General features: G+C 33.3%; 2 protein-coding genes across 2 annotated transcripts; both read left to right on the top strand.

Annotated features, from left to right (window-relative positions):
* The first annotated feature begins 6,498 nt into the window (after window positions 1-6,498).
* LOC122584756 lies at window positions 6,499-13,210 on the top strand. The gene is made up of 5 exons (XM_043756811.1): window positions 6,499-9,374; window positions 9,600-10,331; window positions 10,533-11,282; window positions 11,801-12,565; window positions 12,833-13,210. The coding sequence occupies exons 1-5, from the start codon at window positions 6,522-6,524 to the stop codon at window positions 12,896-12,898; spliced, it is 5,166 nt and encodes a 1,721-aa protein (XP_043612746.1). The 5' UTR covers window positions 6,499-6,521; the 3' UTR covers window positions 12,899-13,210.
* Window positions 13,211-16,991: 3,781 nt separating this feature from the next.
* LOC122605847 (zinc finger A20 and AN1 domain-containing stress-associated protein 5-like) lies at window positions 16,992-17,954 on the top strand. Its single transcript, XM_043778808.1, has one exon. The coding sequence runs from the start codon at window positions 17,223-17,225 to the stop codon at window positions 17,688-17,690; it is 468 nt and encodes a 155-aa protein (XP_043634743.1). The 5' UTR covers window positions 16,992-17,222; the 3' UTR covers window positions 17,691-17,954.
* Window positions 17,955-20,507: the final 2,553 nt, after the last annotated feature.

The following is a 20,507-nucleotide window of genomic DNA, read 5'->3' as shown; positions in this document are numbered from 1 at the left end:
TCTGGAAGGAAGGATGGTATTTGATGGAAAAAAGGTTTTACATATAGACCCCTTGTATTTCTGTATGTTTGTCAAGTTATGGTTGAATTGGACTAGACTATATATTTGAGATTGTGATTTGATATTTGCGTCATCTGGACCTTATGTCATTCAACACGTGTACAAGAACGACTACAAGTTACCACCTTGGTTTTGATTACCTCTAAAAAGTCATCAAGTTCGATTATTCTTTAAATATTTTTTCTTTAACAATGAAATAAATAGTTTATTACTAGTCAATTTACCCGCACGTTGCTGCGGAACATGTTTTTCAAACGACAAAATTTGAATATAAACATGATAAAATCATCTACAAACAAAACTTGTAGTTGTTGCTATACACAAAGAAAAGTTAATGACTACTTTCAAAAAAGATAAAAACAATTTCAACAAACCATAGGTGAAAATCGTAAGGTTATAAAGTTTGAAGATGAGAAAGAAAGTAAAAAAACAAATACAAAAATCTTAAGAGTAAAACCGTAAACATGTAAAACTTATGTGATAAAAACATGAGATCATAAAGTTAGTTATTATTAAATATAGAAATAAAAACTTGTGAGGGTTAAATGTTAAAAAGTAAAAACTATAAGGAGAAATTAGGAAAAAAAATTGTGGGACATGATGCATTAGCTTTGTTGTATTTTATGTAATTTAACTCGTAAAATTTAAGTTAGTTTTTAGTATAAGTAATAATAGTCCAAATTTTGTCTATGATAACCCGATAGCTAAAAACAACTACCAGTTCACCCAACTCAGTTGAATAGAGTCAACACTTATTAGTCATATGATCCGAGTTTAGATTTAGATTTTCGTTTGTATAATACGAGTATTTATTTTGATAGTGAATATAGGTTTAGCCCTTTAAGTGTATGGTAATGTTTGCAATTCAAGTTTGGTTGTTTATATATGGAAATAGAGTAAGAAATTCAAGTTAAAAAAAAACTTAATGATAATTGCAAACAAAACTTGTAGTAAAAGGATGAGAGGTTTGTTTATACGAGTATATGCTTTATAAAAATTATTTTGTGATATATAAATATATATAGTCATGTGTATAGATCGTTATACCCTTATATTAAGCGTCCCTTTTATAAGGTAGTGATATGTACATCATTAACTTTTAATTGTACACCACCAAACATGTTTTATATTATTATACTGTACAACACTTTAATGCATGATTGGTGATGTACGGTTAAAAGTTGGTGGTGTACAAATCACCGCTCTGAGCGTAACCCTAATCCTTGTAACATACACATTATTGTTCTAATACACTATTCTCTTTCTCCCTTCTCTCCATGTGTAGCCTCTTTCTCTTTAATCATCTTCTTCATTTTTAATATTCATCATTATAATTACTATTATAATTACTATAGTTGATCCAAAATCAAAGTTTATACCAATTTTAAAGTGTTTTATATTGATCTCTAATAATCTTAGGAAAAAATGAGAAAAAATCTACATAGTCTTTTACATGTTTACCATATATTAAGAATCATACTATTTTGGTTAATAAACAAACCATATATTAAGAATCATAACTATTTTGGTTAATAAACAAACTATAGTGCTTAAGTGTCACATAATTATAGAGTCATGATGCATTTTGGATATCTAATGTTTTGAGATATTTTGTGGCAATTCAGTTATTGTTCTACACTCCTACTCAAAACCAATTCCAAAGACTTGAAGCAAGTCAAGTATAATTTTTTTTTTTTTTTCATACATCATTTTCAAATGCCAAATCTTGAGTCTTTTGTTGCTCATGTATTACAGCATCTTTCATTTATGTTAGATAACCTTTATATGTTTTTTAAAAAACCCATATTGGATCTACCAAATATTAGGGGATAAATTGAAAATAAATAACATACACCATACTTTCGGTTCATCCCTTAATCTTTGCAATGATGGATGGATTTGGTGAAATTAATTTACTATCTATTCATTCTCTTATATTTGGTGATAAAAACAAAGTGTCTATCGAATATAAAATCTGAAATGTAACAAACTAACAATGACCTATTGCAACATTATTTAAACAGAAAATAACCTAAATACCTAAAAACCATCTTCAATATACAAAAATACATAACTTTCTTCGAATTCACCAAAAATACCCATAAAATCGCAAGACCGCAAGGAGGAGTTGCGGATCGCAAGGAATCCTTGCGATTCGCAAGCAAGTCTTGCGATTTTGACTATTTTTGACTTATGGATAAGATTTTTTGTGAGATTTTCTTGTACTTGTTAAGATAGCAATAAGATTTTTATGTACTTTTTTTACTTATGAATTTACCAACTACCTTTCACCATAAACAACACCGTAATTTTTTGTTTCTTTCAATTTGCAAAGTAAAAGGTATGTTTTTTTTAGCTAATAAGTATTTAGTATTTAATGTCGTTGCCAAAAGTGGCAAACCACGAGGACCAATCTTGTATTTACAATGTTGAGAAACAACTACTGAAAAGATACAAGGGTTTTGAAAGAACAGTACCAACTACCAAAAACCCAGCCAAATAAGGACATGTACAAAGTTTAAACTTTCTTTTATCTCTAGTCAACTAAAAAACCTGTTTGCTCAAAAATATTTATCATCAAGTTTCTGTAAGTTTCAAGCACAGAGCAACAAAATATTGACCAGTTTACACCTCTGACTCGAGTGCAGTAATAACGTGGTCCTCTTTCTTGATAAAACCTGTTGAAATTACTATTTAATGAATTTTAATCTTAGCTTTGTTACTAGATTTATGTCTTTCAAGATTACCATGATCAAAGAAACACAACCAGTAGCAAATTTCACTTGTTAAATAACAATTTTCCATCATGAAAACATAGAAATCGTCTGAGTTCTAAGTGACACACCAGTGCCTAAGAAGACTCAGAATTCAGCCTCAAACTTTCATCCTAACTCTACATTTCAAACAAAAACTAAATTAAATACTAAATACTTATTAGGTAAGAAAAACATACCTTTTACCTTGCAAATATGAAAGAAACAAAAAATTATGGTGTTGTTTATGGTGAAAAGTTGTTGGTAAATTCATAAGTAAAAAAAAGTACATAAAAATCTTATTGCTATCTAAACAAGTACAAGACTATCTCACAAAAAATCTTATCCATAAGTAAAACAAGTCAAAATCGCAAGCCTTGCTTGCGGATCGCAAGACTTGCTTGTGAATCGCAAGGATTCCTTGCGATCCGTGAGCAGTGCTTGCGATCCGCAAGCAAGGCTTGCGATCCGCAACTCCTCCTTGCGATCTTGCGATTTTATGGGTATTTTTGGTGAATTCAAAAAAAGTTGGGTATTTTCGTATATTGAAGATGATTTTTGGGTATCTAGGCTATTTTCTCTCTTATTTAAATTAACAGTAGATACAAATGTAAATAACGGAGTCTGATTAAGGATATAACTTTGTGTGCTTACATAAGCTTTTATAAATAAACTATTACTTTAACAAAAATGTCATTTATTTATATTTATTTTAATACATTTGAAAAATACATGTTGATTGGATTTCAATTTATTTATTATAACTTTTATACGAATTATAAATGTAAATTTTTATATTTATGAAAAGACAAATTCCATTAAATTCACAATAACCAATGAGCCAATGACATTAATTAGCAAATCCCAAATATAAAACGTGTATTTTAGTTTCCATGTTAATAGTCGTCTTAATTTTGGTCTTGTAAAAAATAAAAGGAAAAATGAAACGTAAATAAAATCGGAAGGGTCAAATTGAAATTTTAAAGTAGAGGCGGTTAAGAGTTGAGACATATATATACAGAACATCGGAAGCATACAAAATATTTTTTCCCTCGTTTTCTTTTTTTTTTTCTCTGCGCGCACTCTTTTCGATCTGAAAACCCATCCTAACCGTACAGAAACCCCGATGAAATTATAATTCGTTGGGTTTAGTAGCTGATTCGTGATGGCGATTTGTGTCCGTTTTCGAGTTTGATGTATGCATAGTCCTAACCGTAATCGAAACGCTAAGGCATGATAGGTATGAACATTTTTTTTTTGTTTGTTACTTTTATAAGCACTAACTATTTAAATAGTTGATACTTTCCGGAAAGATTCATTGGTGTGACTCAAATTTGATAATTTAAATGTCTTCGGAAAGCCAAACTTATTCAGATAACAGCAAAAGACTAATTCTGACCCGTTTTGACCCTAAACTGATGGCCGATTGATTTAGGGTTTGGATAAGTGTCATAACCTGTTTATTATGATGCTGGCCCCTTATTTTTGGTCCTGAGTGGTTTGGTCAACAGGTTGACATTGTGGTTTGTGAAGGTTGGTTGACCAATCCAAAACTGGTAGCATGTGTCAACCCGGTTATGGTCATAGTTTTGTAACGAGTTGGTGGTTCTAGTGGGCTATAGAAAAATCTGAAATTACATGACCCGGTTATTTAACAAGTTAGCATGTGTTGTTGACTTGTTATGACCTTAATTCGTTTAAGAAACGGGTTGATGGCTAGTTGGGAAGGAAACCTAACTTCAGACCCGTTACAAGACATGTCGAACCATTTGGACCCGTTTTTGACCCTATCCAGTTTTCTCTCAAAACGATAAGCTGTTTATATGGATGGTTTCAATGCTAGCATTTACTAATGGCAAGTTGGGAGAGGCAACCCAACTTCTGACCCGAGACATATTAGATCATTTGGACCAGTTTAGTCCCAAAATGATAAGCGGTTTATTCATTTGGTTTTCAGCTGGTAGTGGTTTTAGAGTTTGGAAAAGTGACATAATCTGACTCGTTTATGATAGTAGCCTCTTGTTTTTGGTCCTAAATGGTTTGGTCAACGGGTTGACAGATATAGTGGGTTGTGAAGTTTGACCAAGCCAAAATGTGTCAACCCAGTGTTGGTCATACTCTTGTAATGGTTGGTGGTTCTAGTGGGCTATAGAGAAATCTGAAATAATATGACCCGGTTTTGAAACAAGTTATTGTTGACTTTTGTATGACCGTAACCCGTTTAGTCAACGGGTTGATGACTAGTTGGGCGAGGCAGCGTAACTTCTGACCCATTACGATACATGTCATATCGTTTGGACCCGTTTTTGACCCTATCAAGTTTTGTTCTAAAACAATGAGTTGTATATTTGTCTGGTTCATAAGTATCTGCAACGCTTGGGAAAGGCATCCTAACTTCTTACTGGTTACAGACATTTCAGACCTTTGAGACCTATTTTTAACCGTATACGTTTTAGTCCCAAAACGATAAGTCATTTATTTGCTTGGTTTAAAAGTATCCACAATGCTAGCATTTACTAATGCCTCATATATGATACAATAATAACAAATTAATTAAGTGAGTGGACTGGGATTAATTTCTTGATCTTATTTGGGATGATCAACACAGATAAATTTTTAACGGTCATTTTCTTATTAACGACTTGGTATTTGAATTGCTTTACGTAAGTAACTATATGAATAGGAGAAGAAATCGTTGCAACAGTTGTTTTTGTAAATCAGAAGAACCAAGGGTTATTGGAGAAGAAATTTGGTTACAAAGGCATTAGAGGAGAAGTTTATTTTCAAGATGACTACCCATGGGATCTGGGAATCACCTGAACCAATTTTGAAGCCACACCTTGAGAATCAGGTGTGTTTTGGGGGCGGGAGTAATGACATGTTTCAAGACCAGGATATGAATCCAGCTGAGATGAGCCAAATGGGTCGAGGGGTTTAAGGGTCGAATGGTTGAGGAGGTTAAGTGATACATATTATTAATAATTATAATTATTTATTATTATTAATTGCTTGGAAAACAAGCCTGCCTATCTTTACATAAGGCTGTCAGCAATTAAGGAATGTTTGTGTTCTGAGGAACTCTTGTGGAGCTGTTGAGGCTCAAACTCATTATTTATTCTATCTTTTTATTAGTTTTATATCGATACAAGCATTTGGTTTGTATCATTGTATTGTACTTGCAAATATGTATAGATATTTATGATTTTAGTGGTTTTTATATGCATTGAAATGTTTATATTAAAGTGCTTTTTAATGATTTCCTAATGATCATTGTATACTTATATATATCCTAGTTATATTTTACAGAGTAAACAAAAGAAGTAAAGAACAAACCTAGTCTTTTTAATAAACAAACAAACCGTAGGGGGTTAAGTGTCATATGATTATAAAGTCATGATGCATTTTGGACCTCTCATTCATAGAGAAATTTTGTGGCAATTTTCACATTGAAAGAATAAGTATCAGTCAAAACCAAGTCCAAGGACCTGCAGCAAGTCAACTGTAACACTTTCTTTCATACATGATCTCCAAATGCAAATTCTTGAGTGTTTTGCTGCTCTATGTGCTACAACTTGAAAGGTTCTTTCATTCTTTTGTATGATCAGTATATATGTTTTCAAAACCTATTTTCTATATTGTCAAATAGACCCATATAGTTGATAAGTTGACTGTAAGTTTGTAATAATTAAAAATTTACAATATTGTAGAATGGCTGCTGATATTGTTGTTCCTTTAGTTGTAAAGATAGGAGAGTTGATATTTGAACCTATAGGGAAATCATTAAGTTACTTGTGTAGTTATAGACAGAACATTACTTCTTTCCAAAACCAAGTTCCGGCTTTGGAGAACAGTAGGATTGACATCCAAGGTTTAGTTGATGAGGCAAAGAGAAATGGGGAGCATGTTCTGCCTCAAGTTGCAGAATGGCTAACAACTGCAGATGGGTTTGTCAGAGAATCTAGCAAGTTTTTTGATGACCATCAAAGTAGCCCGTCATGTGCGAACCTGGTTTCACGATATAAAGTTAGTAAGGAAGCCAAAAAGAGTGTGATGGTTGTTAATCAGCTTCTTCAAGATTGTAATTTTGTACGTGTATCTCAACAACCTCCGCCACCACCGTTGTGGTCTGCCTCGACAGGGGATTTGGAGACTTTTGACTCGAGGAACTTAGTGCTTAAAGAGATTATGGAAGCGCTTAAAGATGATAATACAGATATTATTGGGGTGTATGGTATGGGTGGTGTTGGTAAGACTACTCTTGTAAAACAAGTTGCCAAGCAAGCCGGTGAGCAAAATATGTTTGATGAGATGGTGATTTCGGTCATCTCTCAAACCACAAATGTGAGGAGCATTCAAGGGGAGATTGCTGATAAGTTGGGACTGAAACTTCAGCAAGAAAGTGAATCTGGAAGGGCATCTCGGTTATGTGAAAGGTTGAAGCAGTCAACACGGGTGCTTTTGATACTGGATGACGTATGGAAACAACTTGATTTGGAGGCTATTGGGATACCACACAATGATGTACACAAGGGCTGCAAATTGTTGTTGACATCACGGAACAAAGATGTGTGCAATGAGATGAATGCTCAAGTATGTGTCCCTGTAAGTGTCTTATCGGAATTGGAAGCTTGGAACTTATTTTGCAAGAAAGCCAGCATTACCCACGATAGTTCTGATGTACGTCATCTAGCAACTAAGATAGTCGAAAGATGTGGAGGCCTACCGATTGTAATTGTAACAGTTGCACGAGCTCTTAGAGGCAAGAGTAAACATGTTTGGAGTGATGCACTTCGTCAGTTACATAACCCTCCTCCGAAGCACATTAAAGGCATGCAGAAATATGTCTACTCATCTCTAGAATTGAGTTACAATTATTTGGAAACGGATGAAATCAAGTTTTGCTTCTTGCTTTGTAGTTTATTTAAGGAAGATGTTGAGATTCCTGTTGAAAGTTTGGTTAGATACGGCATGGGGTTGAGTTTGTTTCAGCATGTTCATAAATTAGAAGCTGCCCGAGACAGGACATTTGCCTTAGTCGAAGGTCTCAAAGCTTGTTGCTTGCTATTGGATGGTAAAAGCGAGGAGTATGTTAGGATGCATGACGTCATTCGGGATTTTGCTATTTTGGTTTCATCTAGAAGTAGTAAATTTATGTCTTTGGTAAGACATGATATACAATCCTTTGGAAGACATATTTGTGACCCTCCTGACCCTTTTACTGCAATCTCGCTGGTATCAACTATCATAACTGAACTTCCCAGTGGCTTGAATTGGTCAAAACTTGAAATTCTGCTCTTACAATTTCACTCTGATTCAGTTCAAGTTCCGGATAATTTCTTTGAAAGAATGAAAGAGCTTAAAGTTCTTTCCATGAGTGACATGCCCATTTTGTCTTTACCTTCATCAATTAAATCATTGTCGGAAATGAGGACGTTGTGCCTTGAGCGTTGCAAGCTGCGGGACATCTCATCAATCGGAGAGCTGAAGAGTCTTGAAATTTTAAGTTTTGTGGGGTCTAATGTAAAGCGATTGCCTAAGGAAATTGGACAACTATCTCGGCTGAGACTTCTAGATCTAACGGATTGTGAGGAGTTGACAACAATTCCACCCAAAGTGTTATCAAGATTGTCTTCATTGGAAAGCTTGAATATGATGAACAGTTTTGTGAACTGGTGTGATGAAGATAAACATGCCCATGGGAACAATTCGTCTCTCAGTGAGTTGAAAATGTTGCCATGCTTGAGATCCTTAGAAGTGAACATACTCAACGTTAATCTCATTCCCAAAGATCTAGTATTGAAAGATCTGATCAAATTCAAGATATATGTTGGAAGCTATAGGTTGGCTAGTGTTAACCATCAATACTCGACAGCTTTAAAACTCAACGTTGATGAAGGTAGCAGTGTTCCCGAAGGTCTCAGGCTGTTACTAAAACAAGCTCAATACCTGATCTTTGAATGTTGTCCTCATGTCTTAAAGAATATTCTATGTGACTTGAGAAGTGAAGGATTCCAAAACCTCAAGGGGATTGAGTTATACGGTAATTGTGACATTGAGTACATAGTTGACACAGTAGGATGTAAACCAGGTGCCATCTTTCCTACTTTGGGTAAGCTGGAAGTAGTTTCTATGGAAAACCTTACAGAAATATGTCATGGTCATCTCCCTGCCGAATCGTTCCAGGCATTGCGCGAATTGGATCTAAAATACTTGCCCGAGTTTGTCTGTTTGTGGAAGGAGGGCACTCAGGGACGCACTTGCCTTTCCAACCTAAGGACTGTCCGTATACATACTTGTCATAAATTGGAAATTCTTTTCCCACCACACACAACTACAGATCTTGCGTTGCTCAATGATTTGTGTATATTTAATTGTGGCATTTTCCGGGGAATATTTTCCACTGATCTCACAGAGGCAGCTGAGGAAAGGGCTGAAATTTTGCTTCCCATGTTAAATAGCCTGGAGCTTTCTCTTTTGCCCAATTTAAAGAGTTTCTGCCCCAACAAGAACGAGATTTCACCGTCAAATGACAAGCTTGATACACCTCTTTTTGGTGGTAATGTATGTGAACAAACTGAATAATTATGTGCAATCTTTTTACATGTAACACCATCATGCGTTTACTTCTTATTACATTTTTTTTGCATCTACAAGGCTTCTTTTTTGCTGCTTTTAAGGTTCATAACAGTTTTTAACAAAACGTAGCCCGCTTTGGATGAGAAAGGTACCAATAGTTCAGTTTTGGATGAGAAAACTAACGAGATCTCTACATAATATTTCTTTCAGGTAAAATTTCCTAATTTGCATGACCTGCAACTGAGGGAACTACCAAAGGTGAAAGCGTTATGGCACCTACAGATGCCTGAAGAGAGCTTTGGCAGACTAAAAGTTCTCAGGATCACAAGGTGCAATTCAATCTCAAAATTGATTCCATTCAACATGGTGCAGAGATTAAAGAGCTTGGAGAGTCTTTCTATCATTAATTGTGATATGCTTAAGGAGATTATTGAACTCGAAGGTCTTGCTAGTGAAACTAATGCAAAATCAACTGATTTCCCACCGCTGAAAGAAATAGTTCTATGTGGCTTATCTGAGTTGGAGCACTTGTGGTGGAACGGCCCTTTTGGATATCTTAGCTTGCAGTTTTTAGGTTTTCTCACCATCACTCGATGTGATAGTCTGACCTGTATATTTTCTATATCGACATTGAAAGGTCTCATTCAGCTTCAACGACTAGAAATAGAATCATGTGCATTGGTTAACAAGATTGTTTCTATAGAGAGCGGAGAGGACAGCAACATGGCTGTTTTTCCACAATTACACACTCTCCGACTTAACCACTTGCCAGAACTTACAAGTTTCTACAAAGATCACAAAGCTTTAGATTGGCCATCTTTAAAAGTATTGAGTATTGCAAATTGTCCGAATATGCGAACTTTTCCTGGTTCTGAACTTATGCAAATAGTGGATCCGGCGGGTAACCTTTATGTTACTGTAGAACCCCTTTTCAATAAAACGGTATGTCTGTCTTTTTAACATGTACTCTATAATGATTATATCATGAAACTGGGTTGAGAAATTAAAATTAGTTATAGCATTGGTTCTTTCTAATCCGATGATAATTCGCATAAACGTACAACTAGCCTCTTTAGATATTTCACCCAAAGCTCAGCATACTGTAATTATTGCTATTTAACGAGGTGAAAATTGATGATGCAGGATGCATTTCCTAATATGGAAGAGTTGCACATACAGTACATGTATAACCTGGTCGAGGTATGGCACAGACAATATCCGGATCAGACCTTCTCCAGTCTACAAGTCCTGGATGTGAGAGGGTGTGAAAGGTTAGTATATGTTGGTCCAACCCATATGCTGTCAAGGCTCCAGATGCTGAGTAAACTTTACATAGAAGATTGTGGTTCAGTTGAGGAAATCTTCGTCACCGAACATCAAACTGATGCTGACGTGTCATTGTTCGGCCTGACAGAATTAAGATTGAAGAATTTGCCTAAACTGAAGCATATATGGTGGGACAAGAATTTTCAATCTGAATCATTTCACTTTCAGAACCTAAGTTCACTTGAAGTTTCTGGTTGTGATCATCTGAAATATATACTCTCAACTTCCATCACCAAAGGGCTAATGCAACTCCAAGAGCTTAAAATAAATTCATGCGAGTTAGTTGAAGAGGTGGTCTTGAACGAACAATACCAACGTGAAGTGATAGTCTTTCCTCGAATGAAAACTCTTGAACTAAAGCATATGCCAAACCTTTTGACTTTCTGTTCTATAAATGGTACATTGCAACTGCCATCCCTTCAAGTGCTGAAAGTAATTGACTGCCACAAGATGAAGATGCTTGCTTCCATTCTAAATCGGAGTAATGTTAGATTGGAAAGCGTATTATCAGAAGACTTGTTGGAAAATAACTTTGCCAATGTAGGCGAAACTTTTTTGGGTGGGGAGGTATATAATCCGTACTTAGTAAAGCATATTATCTTTGACTTTATACAGCTAGATTTGATAGTCACGAAGTTCAGTTCTCTTTCCATGTAGATGATGTAACTCCTATATACCTTTTTAGATTGTTATTAGTTGACTTCACCTGAAATGGTGAAATGGGTGGCTTGTTGGTAACGGGTTCTGGGCAGAATGGGTAATTTTATATAGGTTGGTTGACCTGCATACATATATTTATTATACATTTTTCTTTAACTTTATGAATTAAAAATATATTTTGTTAAATTATTAATCTAATATCTTGATTTAAGTAAGATGATTCGAATCAATGAAGCAGTGAAATACACTTCGGGTCACTTTCAGCCCGTTTGACCATTAACCTGGCCTTTTAGAGTTTACCACTTTGCCCCATGTGATGTGTTACCCGAATAAACTCATTTTAGGTGAATGGATTATCAATAGAGATGATGCAACTTCTCTTCATTTGTGTTTTGGCTTATTCTAGCTTTTATCCTACATGGCAGATACTATTACCCATGTTGGAGAAACTAAAGATTGAGGGACTAAGTAGATCAACAGGCCTATGGCATAACCAACGACCAAGTCCTAACGGCTCCTCGTTTCATCAACTAAAAAATTTGAAGGTTAGAAGATGCAACAAACTATTAAGATTGTTTCCTAACCTAAACTTTCTGGATAAGCTTCATATTGAAGATTGTGATTTACTTGAAGATATTCTTGGAATTGATCCATCGTTTTTGGGAGGTCCCGAAAATCATGTGAGTTGTATGTTAAGGGATGTCAAGCTACAAAATCTACCTAAGTTAGTGGAAGTATGGTGGAACAAGGATTTTGGTCCCATTTTGAACTACCCAAAGTTTTCTTCATTGAAAGTCATCAAGTGTGATGGTTTGAGGAAAGTATTTTCGGTATTGGGAGTTAAGCACTTCATACATGTTGAAGAACTTTACTTATCTAATTGCTTAATGATGAAAGAAGTAGTTGCCGAGGATGAACAGAAAGGACATGCTGAACAGAAAATTGTATTCCCTCAACTTCATTCTCTAGCTCTTGCAAATCTGCCAAATCTTGTGAGTTTCTGCTCGGGGGGTTTTACGCTTGAATTTCCTTCATTGGAAAATCTGAGCTTGGAGGGTTGTCCCAAAATGCGTACATTCTGTTTAAGGCAGCCAGTTACACCAAAGCTCAATGAAATAAAAGTCGAAAACGGAGACCTCATATGGAAGAATGACCTTAATAGCACTATCAAACACATGTTTGGCACCAAGGTATGCTCTACTTACTACTAAAGAGACTAGTTCTTTGTCTTACTTACTGTTATACTTAGTGATGCCTTTTATTCATAAACATCCAATTTTGCTATAACAGTAGGCTTCTGAATGTATGGTTGATAGTTTCAAGTTATGTACTTAGGCGGTTAAGAACTTTCTGCAACAGTGGTTTTCCTTAATTTTCTTAAGATAAATTGTCAACTTTTGGATTGATAGTAGGTACATCTAAACATTATTGACTGTCTTGGATGTCGCTTGATCTAGGATTCTAAGAGACGAAGCCGGAAGAAGAAAGATAAAGATTTTAAAAATCAGGTTCTTTCTGCATAAAGTGAAGATACATTCAAGGAAATTTGGGAAGTTTTCCAGAGGTTAGTAAATCAGCTTTTATTTAAGAGCTTGGAAGAACATTGAAGTATAGTAGTGATTTTTGCTAGATCTTTTCCAACTACACACATGATATCCAACACGGGCTTTTGATACACAACCAATTTTGTTTCTTCAGAAATTTAGTTGTTAGTAGTTAGTTTCATCAAGTTAGTAATTAAATGTCATAGGCACAAAGAACTCATTAGCAAAAATATGCAGTTATATGTATTTATAATCTTGCTTTTATTTAATTTAACCCATCTATATGTGAAAGTTTTTGTTGGTCGTTTAAAAAAGAAAAATACTCGGTATGCAATTATAGATTCTAATTAGTAGCTCGCTTATCTTAGTTAAAAGTTTGGGATATCAGAAACGTATTTGCTTCCGGAAAGAAAAAAAAATATATATTTATGTACACAACATGGAAAGCTTTCTCTTTTACCTTTTGCATATTTTTAGGTGTGACAATGATTGTGGGGACTAAAAATTATTTGGCCTAAAAAGCCAAGTCTCATTCCTAGTGGATGTTCTTTGTCAAAGCAATGGCCAACTTTCAAAAGATTCTTGTGGTTAGTGGTTACCTTTAAAAAAAAAATCTTTTATTTACTTCTAAAAATTATTAATGAGAAATTTCAAATCATTCTATTTACTAAGGTTTTAAAATAGATATCCACTTTAATTATGATTCCTTCATTTATATTGTCTTTTTATAAGGAGATCATGCGCAGGTGCCCTTTATCGTAACTTAATATTTTGATCGTGATATAACCTTGTATTAATGCTTTTGATCGTAATATTGTGAAAGTTACTATTGTACAACTAAACAGTTAATAGAATAAGAACTTTTAGGGAGAAAAACAGATTAAAAATTATGTTTATTATTCTCATAAGACATGAAAAAAAGAAAACAGATTTCATGACTTACATGTCTTAGTTTTTCGATTAAGTTTTTTCTTTAACATCACAATCTTATCTTTTTATCTTATATATAAATAAAAAAAAATTATTATGAGGTAATCATTTAAAAAATATTTCATATATGGCACCACCATGACTTTCTATCGATTCATACTTTTCATATATAAGGATTATATTATGACATCACATATTTATTTTCTTTTAATGTTTAATATTTTCCAACTATTTAAAAAAAATGTTTTAAATTTTTCCATAAATAGTATAATACCATGATGGTTAAAAAAAAAACTCTATTTTAAATTTAACGATTTTGATCTTTATCTCTTTGCTAAATAAAAAAAAAATACTTTCAATGATATCATCTATTTTTTTTAATATAAAAATGATTTATATAGCTCTACCACAAGTGCACAATCAATTTTTAAAATTAATCTTAAGAAAAAGCTATTTGGTAATGTCATATTTACATTATCAATTTTTATTTTTTAGATAAATATTCATCATTTCTAATGGATAATTGCAAGTTGTTAAAAATTGACAAACAAGTTTTGAATTAGTTATTTTTATAAATTTTAAATTTTTTATATTTTAATGTCCATATTGTATATTTCAAATCCAACTTATTGTCTCAAACTTATTTTTATGAATGGTTTACTTGGCTCATATTTTAATATTTATAAAAAAAAGTTGTGGCTTTATGAGTTTTAACATCAAGTTTATCATTTTTATGCTAATTAACATTAATAACGATTATATGTTTAAATATTTATATAGAAAAAAATATCTTAACAATGCCCGGGTATCACCCGGGTTGATAAGCTAGTATATTAAAAATAGAAAAAGGTCTTCGGCAAATTGCCGAAGAAAAAAGTAGTTCACATCATATGCGAAGGACTAATAAGCATAAAGGCCGAAAAAAAACCCAAGGTTATTACATCTAGGCGAGAACCAAGGAAACAAATTCGAGACTATCGTCTTAATAATTGCCAAAGTACTATCTCGCTCCAAAGCAAATATCACCGTGTTGTTGTTCCTGTTCTTCCAAATGCACCATTGCACAAAAATACCATGAATCATCTTCTTATAGATAGGTTCATAGAAAGATACTCGGTGCTATTTAACCAGGAAAATGATTTCCTAGAGTTCTCTTAACTTGACTAGTCAAATTAGGAAGATTTCGACCTTTGGATGAAAATCAAAGGTCAAGATTTAAAAGTCATCTTTAATCTTGACCATTGATTTTTATCAGGGTCTAGATCTTCGTCAAGTTGGGATCCATTTACCCAACTGCACCACTTTCTGGTCACAGCTTGGAACCTCGAGATGCAACCATTTGATAGCAGATCCCTAGTTTTGGTTGTAACTAAGGAATTATTTGGAATACCTCATAATACCAAGTTAATTAAAGAAGGAATTAATTGAAGACGGTTACGCAACAATTGCCATCAGTCCTGATTCTAATGGTAACATGTTATTATTCATTTTGAGTATACATTGTTAACCAAACGAAACATATTTGTATAGTATGAGTAATTATTTAGGGTCCTAATCAATAATTTAAGAAATATAAAATAAAATTGTAAAGGTATAGGGTGAATATAAAGAAAGAAAGGATTATAAATTGCAATTAAAATTAACTTTGGATGGCTTAATTGAATTTCAAGTCAGAAAAAAAAAAACTTTTATTTTAAGAGAAAGTAAGATAAGATTAGACTATACTGTAATAACTATCTCGACGTAATTGTAAATTACACATTTTTAGGACAACCGCTACATTTTGAGCGCCATATACACCTAGCTTCACAAAATGCAAGAACGTCTGAGCACGAATCAGGCTCATTACTACAACAACAATATTGGACTTTACCCTTAACATTCATCTTCTCACATTTCGGCTTGCAATCATCTGAAATCTCAACTGCTTTCATGTTACTAATTTCATGCTTGGTACCTATAAATCCGGAAATCGATCACATCATAAGTTACGACGATCATCTTAAAAAGATATTGTAAATATATGCAAACGACAGAAACTTACGACACTCATGACAAGCGAGCAATACAAGAAAGGTTAAACATAAGATTGCGGTTTGTGATCCAGCAAGTTTGGCCATTGTATCGAGCTTTCAATCCTGTATGCAAAAATAAAAACAAACTAAAGGGTTTAGGATATAAATAATGGAGGCAAAACTGATATTTATATGTACATTTTGGGTATTAAGAATAAATGCGTACACATATTAATTATAACATAATCCCACAATTAATACTCGTAATCAAAATAATAACAACGTTATCACAATATTATTTTTATACTAATTGATCTTATAAAAACTAAAATGTAACCGTGAGTGACATGACCATATATACTTGTTGTATGGTAGAAAAATTATTTTAGATATCCAATACAAAAAGTCAACAACCTGTAAGGTAGTTTGTGATTAAGGAAAATAATTAATCAAATTTAATTCATATATTTAAAAATCAATTTAAAAATTTAAGAATTTGACATGTAGTTTCTACTAATTCTCTTTTTTAATCTTGTCCTCTGATTTTTCCACATGTCATCATCCTATGATTAAGTTGATTTTTAAACATACAAATTAAGTTAATTTATCATTATATATTAATTAATTATGTAGTTGTATGGAGTAGGGATGAGCAAAAAAACCGTTGACCCGTGCCCGACCCGGAACCGGCTCGAAGCCCTAACGAGCCGGATCACGGGTCAAGCTTTTGGTGTTTTCTCGGGTCACGGGTTGGACAGGTCGGGCCGGGCCGGATCGGGTGAAGGCAAAAACAAAAAAAGTGTGAAGGAAAGCCGTGACCCGCCCGTGACCTGCCCAAACCCGAGCCGAACCGACCCGACCCGTGCCTTCACGGGCTGGGTCACGGTTCACATTTTCATGCTCTCACGGGTCACGGGTCGGGCCGGGTTTCGACCCGTGCTCATCCCTAGTATGGAGTAACAAATCAATTCTTCGATGAATCACTATAAAATATAAAATTATTATTGTTCAACACATATAAAAAATATTTAAAAAAATCCACGCAAGCTCCTAGAACCTTCCAAATTTCATTAAACCAACCACCAAATACCAATAAACCAATAAATAATCATACCATTATCATCATTCATCACCACCAATTATTCTTTCTTTTTTGATTTGTTTTTCTTTATCCCTACATTTCCTCTCATCACCAAACCTAACCCACCCTCCTTTTCTTCCCTATATTTCTCTTCCTTTCCTTCACCACCCACTTCCATCCCTCCCTCCTTCCTTTTGCTATCTTCACTCCTCCTTTCTCTTTTGATTGACCGATTCATTTCAAATAATTGAATCGCTCATCTTCAAAATACATACATATGGCAGAGGAACAAAAATTCCAAGAACCAACAAATCATCATCATCATCATCATATCTTATGTGCCAATAATTGTGGCTTTTTTGGTAGTCCAACTACTTTAAATCTTTGTTCCAAATGTTACAAAAATCATTCCCAATTTTCCACCACAGGACTTCAAAAACCACCCGCCACAACATCTTCATCATCGTCTGTTGTCGGTGATTTACCGACAGAAACACGTGATCATGATGTAGTTACGTTACCAAGTAACGAGGGGGAGCAAGTAGTCGTGCGGAGTAGGTGTGGGTCGTGTAACAAGCGCGTGGGGCTCACGGGTTTTAGATGCAAGTGTGAAATGGTATTTTGTGGGACACATAGGTATCCTGAAAAACATGAGTGTTGTTTTGATTTTAAGACTGTTGGAAAAGAAGCTATTGCCAAGGCTAATCCGGTTGTGAAAGGGATGAAGCTTATTAACAAGATTTGATTTGAGTATTTGGATGTGATGTGATCTGAGCCGTTGGTTTGAGAAGATGGTGGTGACTGGATGGTTGGATGGATTAGTGTTTGGTTAAGAACTTGAGATGAATTGGGCCGGGTCGGGTTAAGATGATGGGTTGTTATGGATCGATGTGGTTTTTAATTGTGTTATGAAAGTATGTGAAAAGTTCGAATTTGATACGTAGGTGTAGTGTTTTTCATTTTTATGGAAAGAAAAAAAAGTAAAGAAATGATAATGGAATTTGTGGTCCCTTGTTTCTGAATTATATTTCTCCATTTTACTTTGTCGTAAATATTTCTTGGAACAAGAGTGATTTAGATAAATGTTGGGACAAGTTTCGATTAAAAGCTGTCGAATTAAATATTAGGCGGGCTATGAAGAAATAGCAAAGCAAACCATTAACAAACAAAACAAGGTTAGAGAAGTGAGAAACCCTCAATATTACAAAGTTAGTATTTGTGGAAACTTATACGAGAGTCATATGTTGGTTTCTCTATTAACTATGAGGAGAATATTTGTTAATCAAAAGCTTATAAAAAGAGATATGAATCAATTAAAAAGTTTGCCATTGCTTTGTCAAAGGGCATTCGTTAGAAGTCATTGATAATTTGAGACACTTTTTATTTTAATTAGTTCTTGAGCCCCCACAATGATCAGCACTACAAAATATATCAAAGGCAAAAGAAAAGGCAAGTTCTCCTCCTTCCCATATACCACACAAATTTAGTCACGATGCAATCAAGTTTTTCATTTGAAATTTTCAACTCACATAAAAAGTGTTGATTCATATTACATTATGAGTAACAATACTTATTCTCGAGTTTTTATTAAAAGAGAAGAAAAAGAAGATTGAATAAAAGAAGAAATGATAGATAATTACATAAAAAAAAGGCATTCTCGAGTTGAAAGAAAAGAAAAGAAAGTTGATAGTTAAATGTATTCTTGAGTTAGAAGAGAAGAAAAAGAAAGGATAAAAAGATACAATTTTACATTTATAGCCTTGTAGTAATTAAAATCTTTATAAAAGTTTGAGGGGTATAATAATAATTTCACCACTTTTTCTTCCAAATCTTGACAAAAGTGGCAAGAAAGTTTTGGGATCAAAACATCCTATTTTTCCCTTTCTTTCTCTTCTCTTTCTTTTACACTGTATTATTTAGTTAACTTAAGAAAGGAAAGGAGAAGAGAGGGAAAGAAAGTTTTTCTTCCTAATCACCTCAAAAATGAGAGGAAAACTTTTTAAGCAAAAAACAACTACACTCTCCGTCCTAATCCTTTCCACTTCTTCCCTTTCCACACTTAAAAAAATCTTAAGAATGCATTTTATAAGTTTACCCTCTCTTCTCTTCTCCTTTCTTCTCTTAAGTTAACTAAACAATACAGTGTTAAAACAAAAACTCAAGAATACAAAAATTAAAAGTTTCTTACCCTTTTTTTTCTTATCTCTTCAAAATAAAACCCAATAATGCACTCTTAATGTGATATATAAGAAAAAGGCATGAGTAACCATTATTGTTAATGAACTTGGACCCTCATTGCTAAAGTGTGTAAACCACAGGGACCAATCTTGCAATTAACTCTTGATAATAAATATTATCATTTATATTTATCTTTCTTTCTTTATAAATACTAAAAGACTACTGCTTTAACCATATATTAACCAACTAAAAAAACTTAATTAACCGCTAAAGTCGTAGATAATGGACCAAAAAAATTAATATTACTAATAATAATTGTAAAAAAGGGTCTTATTAATTTAGGTTTCTTTTTATAATCCATCACTATATTATACGGAGTACTTTTTAGTTTTTTTATTAAAAATAAATTTTGCTAAAAACCTAATTAGTTATTAATACTTTTTTGTTTTTCATAATTATTAATAATTAAGTTACTAAAATATATTTCAACATACCGTAAAATATAAAGTATATTACTCGATATACATAAAATGTATCAAAAAATCTGTTAGCATTTATATTAAAATAAACTTTTACGTATATCTATTAATTAATATTTATAAATCAACTAACTGCATAAATGTTCAATAGTTATATAGAGAATTAAAATACCAATTAGGACATTTATATTATTTAGACAAGTTTTTTTTATAATAAATATCTAATTCTTTACGCATAATATTTTAGTTCTTAACTTTAAATTATAAAAAATAATTATGTATCAATTAGTTTTCAATAGGAAAATTAAAATTTATATTGCAATCTTTTATTTAATTAAAAAAGTTCTCAATGTGTTAATTGCAAGATTAGTCACTGTGGTTTTTCTATTTTATCAATGAGGGTCATTTTTTCAAGTTTACCAGCAACGGAGGTCCCTTATGTGTTGTATGATTAGACAATATTACACCTACACGTGATGACCACGTGAAGACTTGACGTCACCTGCTAAAGGTTCCATTAAAAAGGGACTAATCTTGCAAAAAATTCTCAAAACATGAACCCCCATTGCAACTATACTAAAAAATGACCCAATTGCTAAAGTATGTAAACCACATGGACCAATTTTTCAATTAACTATAGCTTTTAAAAGATCTCTATTAACCATTTACATAAACTATTTTTACATCATTTAACGTCGTCTTCACGACCAACACTCACTCCCACCACCACACCATCACTGTCACATGCACTAGTACCGTGCTAGTTGCAATATAAAAATTCCAAAAACCTTTTTTAAACTTATCCCAAACTTGATAAGTTATGAAAGGTAAGGGACTTGAATGAAAACTCTCAAATAAAATATAAACCCAGAAAAGAAAAAATCATAGGAAAAACCTCATGGCAT

The sequence above is a fragment of the Erigeron canadensis genome, chromosome 1 (assembly GCF_010389155.1).
Source record: "Erigeron canadensis isolate Cc75 chromosome 1, C_canadensis_v1, whole genome shotgun sequence".
Classification (NCBI taxonomy): domain Eukaryota; kingdom Viridiplantae; phylum Streptophyta; class Magnoliopsida; order Asterales; family Asteraceae; genus Erigeron; species Erigeron canadensis.
This window is presented reverse-complemented; position numbering and strand designations above follow the sequence as displayed.